General features: G+C 40.2%; 1 protein-coding gene across 1 annotated transcript in view; it reads right to left on the reverse strand.

The window, feature by feature from the left end:
• Nucleotides 1-2394: 2394 nt before the first annotated feature.
• The window catches only part of psmc5 (proteasome 26S subunit, ATPase 5), a 13598-nt gene continuing 12081 nt past the window's right edge, over nucleotides 2395-3911 (reverse strand). The window contains exon 13 of the mRNA XM_060939341.1: nucleotides 2395-2571. Within this exon, the coding sequence (XP_060795324.1) occupies nucleotides 2518-2571 (54 nt within the window). The 3' untranslated portion in view covers nucleotides 2395-2517. The remainder of the gene's footprint in view (nucleotides 2572-3911) is intronic.

The raw sequence follows: 3911 nt of genomic DNA on the forward strand, positions 1-3911 counted from the left end.
TAGTTTGTCTTGCTGGAGTCCCTGCTTACACTCAGTGCAAAATGTATACTGTTCTTAACCATTAGGTAAACACTGGGCATACCTAACAACCTGTTTCTCTCTGTCAAGTTACACATCAATCCTGAGACACCAGTGATGCTGACCTGTTCTGCTATTTGGACCTGCCTGATCCACCCTAATACCCTACTTCTAACTGGAGTCTCATCACTTCACTCCTGTGGAGGATGGCCCCATATGGACAGCATGAAGATACGCTTACACGATAGCTCTGGACATTTACAGTTTTAATGGTGCTGTCGTGAACAGTTTTAAACTCAAGTCTCCATCAACTTCTCAACTGTTCAAACAAGACTTCATGTTAAAACTATAATTTCCTGGTTACACAGTTGTACTTCGTGACTACATAGGACAGTTATAAAAGTAAGTTATTTATAATTGTGTTCTGTTATCACCTAGATGAGGATAGGCTCCCTTTTGAGTCCGGTTCCTCTTAAGGGTTCTACCTCATCACCTCAGGGAGTTTTCTCTCACCATCATCACCTCAGACTTTATTCATGTTTAAAATCTTTATTTTTCTGTAAAGATGCTTTGTAACACTGTCTATTGTTAAAAGCATGATACAAATAAATTGACTTAGGCCAAGTTTACATTAGACTGTATCTGTCTCGTTTTCTTCGCGGATGCACTGTCCGTTTACATTAAAACGCCTGGAAACGGGAATCCGCCAGGGTCCACGTATTCAATCCAGATCGTGTCAGGTCCGGTGCTGTGTAAACATTGAGAATACGCGGATACACTGTGCTGAGCTCTAGCTGGCATCGTCATTGGACAACGTCACTGTGACATCCACCTTCCTGATTCGCTGGCGTTGGTCATGTGACGTGACTGCTGAAAAACGGCGCGGACTTCCGCCTTGTATCACCTTTCATTAAAGAGTATAAAAGTATGAAAATACTGCAAATACTGCCCATTGTGTAGTTATGATTGTCTTTAGGCTTGCCATCCTTCCACTTGCAAGTGGTAAGTGATATGCGCTGGGATCACACACACAGCGGCTCAGTCCCGAATCACTGCTTGTGCACTTCACTCGCGCGCTCTGTGAGCTGCGCAGGGCCGGAGTGCGCACCCTCCAGAGGGCACTCGCTGTTCAGGGCAGAGTGATTTGGAGCGCAGGATGCCTGCGGAGCCGAGCGTATCCGTGTATTGGTGTTGCTGTGTGCACGCAAATCGTGTATTGGTGTTGCTGTGTGCACACTAATCGTTTTAAAAACGTTAATCTGATGATCCGCTGATACGGTCTAATGTAAACCCCACCTTAATTTCAATATGGCAAATAAAAGATGAAAAACCTGTCTTTGCGATTTTTAAAATTTTATATATACACACACACCCGTTCAAAAGTTTGGGGTCACTTTGAAATTTCCTTATTTTTGAAAGAAAAGCACTGGTCTTTTCAATGAAGATCACTTTAAACTAATCAGAAATACACTCTATACATTGCTAATATGGTAAATGACTATTCTAGCTGCAAATGTTTGTTTTTTGGTGCAATATATACATAGGTGTATAGAGACCCATTTCCAGCAACTATCACTCCAGTGTTCTAATGGTACAATGTGTTTGCTCATTGCCTCAGAAGGCTAATGGATGATTAGAAAACCCTTGTACAATCATGTTAGCACAGCTGAAAACAGTTTAGCTCTTTAGAGAAGCTATAAAACTGACCTTCCTTTGAGCAGATTGAGTTTCTGGAGCATCACATTTGTGGGGTCGATTAAATGCTCAAAATGGCCAGAAAAATGTCTTGACTATATTTTCTATTCATTTTACAACTTATGGTGGTAAATAAAAGTGTGACTTTTCATGGAAAACACAATTGTCTGGGTGACCCCAAACTTTTGAACGGTAGTGTACATTTTTTATTTCTATATATATATATATATATATATATATATATATATATATATATATATATATATATAGTAACAGGACGTGTGGAGTCATCAAAAATTGAGCATGTAAGCATGCATCTAGTCAAGGTGTGGAAACCTTTGGCCTCAAATGTACAGCTAAAAAAAAGATGACAAAATTTCTGAAATGTTTGCGGCATGCAGCTCAGTTTACAGCAGCTTTCTACACCAACAGTCTTATCTATTTTCTTATCCATAAGATCATATCTGGAATGGATGAGGGTTTTAAATTTCACCTTAACACTGATCAGGTGGTCATGGGTTCAAATCTCAGAATGCTCAGTTATTCATAAAGACCCATCATCTCAGCAACACCCTCAACTGCTCAGTTATATGCTTTGATTCAATTCTCACCTTGTCTGCAAGTGAAGAGAAATAAGTAAATTACAAGTGTGAGGCATCATGTAAAACAGAGGAGTCCTAATTCTGAACAGGAGATACCATTTATTTAAAATAAATTCAGGGCACAGTTTTAAACCAAAGAAAAAAAAAACAAAAAACCCCAAAACACCACAGTCAAGTTTACAAGGCGTTGACGATAAAGGCTCTACTTCCAGAGCTTCTTGATAGACATGTTCTTCTCACTGTCCTTCTGCATCACCTGTTAATGAGCAAGAGTGATGGGGTATAGTTCAATTGACAGAACTTGGTGCAGAAGACTAACTTGTCAAACAACCTTTAGAAATGCACTAAAACACCTTAAATACAGTGGTGCTTGAAAGTTTGTGAACCCTTTAGAATTTTCTATTTCACTGCATAAATATGACCTAAAACATCAGATTTTCACACAAGTTAAACAAATGAGACAAAAATATTACACTTGGTCATTTATTTATTGAGGAAAATGATCCAATATTACACATCTGTGAATGGCAAAAGTATGTGAACTTTTGCTTTCAGTATCTGGTACGACCCCCTTGTGCAGCAATAACTGCAACTAAACATTTCCAGTAACTGTTGGTCAGTCCTGCACCACCGGCTTGGAGAAATTTTAGCCCATTCCTCTGTACAGAACAGCTTTGGGATATTGGCGGGTTTCCTCACATGAATTGGTCGCTTCAGGTCCTTTGAGAACATTTCGATTGGATTAAGGTCAGGACTTTGACTTGGTCATTCCAAAACATTAACTTTATTCTTCGTTAACTGTTCTTTGGTAGAATGACTTGTGTGCTTAGCGTCGTTGTCTGACAGCATGACCCAGCTTCTCTTGAGATTCAGTTCATGGACAGATGTCCTGACATTTTCCTTTCGAATTCACAGGTATAATTCAGAATTCATTGTTCCATCAATGATGACAAGCCATGCTGACCCAGATGCAGCAAAACAGGCCCAAACCATGATACTACCACAACCAAATGTCACAGATGGGATAAGACTATTGTGCTGGAATGCAGTGTTTTCCTTTCTCCAAACATAACGCTTCTCATTTAAACCAAAAAGTTCTATTTTTCCAATAGCCTTCTGGCTTGTCCACGTCATCTTTAGCTAACTGCAGATGAGCAGCAAAGTTCTTTTTGGAGAGCAGTGGCTTTCTCCTTGCAACCCTGCAATGCACACCATTGCTGTTCAGTGTTCTCCTGATGGTGGACTCATGACCATTAGCCAATGTGAGAGAGGCCTTCAGTTGCTTAGAAGTTACCCTGGGGTCCTCTGTGACCTCGCCGACTATTACACGCCTTGCTCTTAGAGTGATCTTTGTTGGTTGACCACTCCTGGGTAGGGTAACAATGGTCTTGAATTTCCTCCATTTGTACGCAATCTGTGACTGTGGATTGGTGGAGTCCAAACTCTTTAGAGATGGTTTTGTAACCTTTTCCAGCCTGATCAGCATCAACAACGCTTTTTCTGAAGTCCTCAGAAATCTCCCTTGTTCAAGCCATGATACACTTCCACAAACATGTGTTGTGAAGATTAGACTTTGAAAGATCCCTGTTCTTTAAA

Source organism: Neoarius graeffei, chromosome 14 (assembly GCF_027579695.1).
Source record: "Neoarius graeffei isolate fNeoGra1 chromosome 14, fNeoGra1.pri, whole genome shotgun sequence".
Lineage (NCBI taxonomy): Eukaryota > Metazoa > Chordata > Actinopteri > Siluriformes > Ariidae > Neoarius > Neoarius graeffei.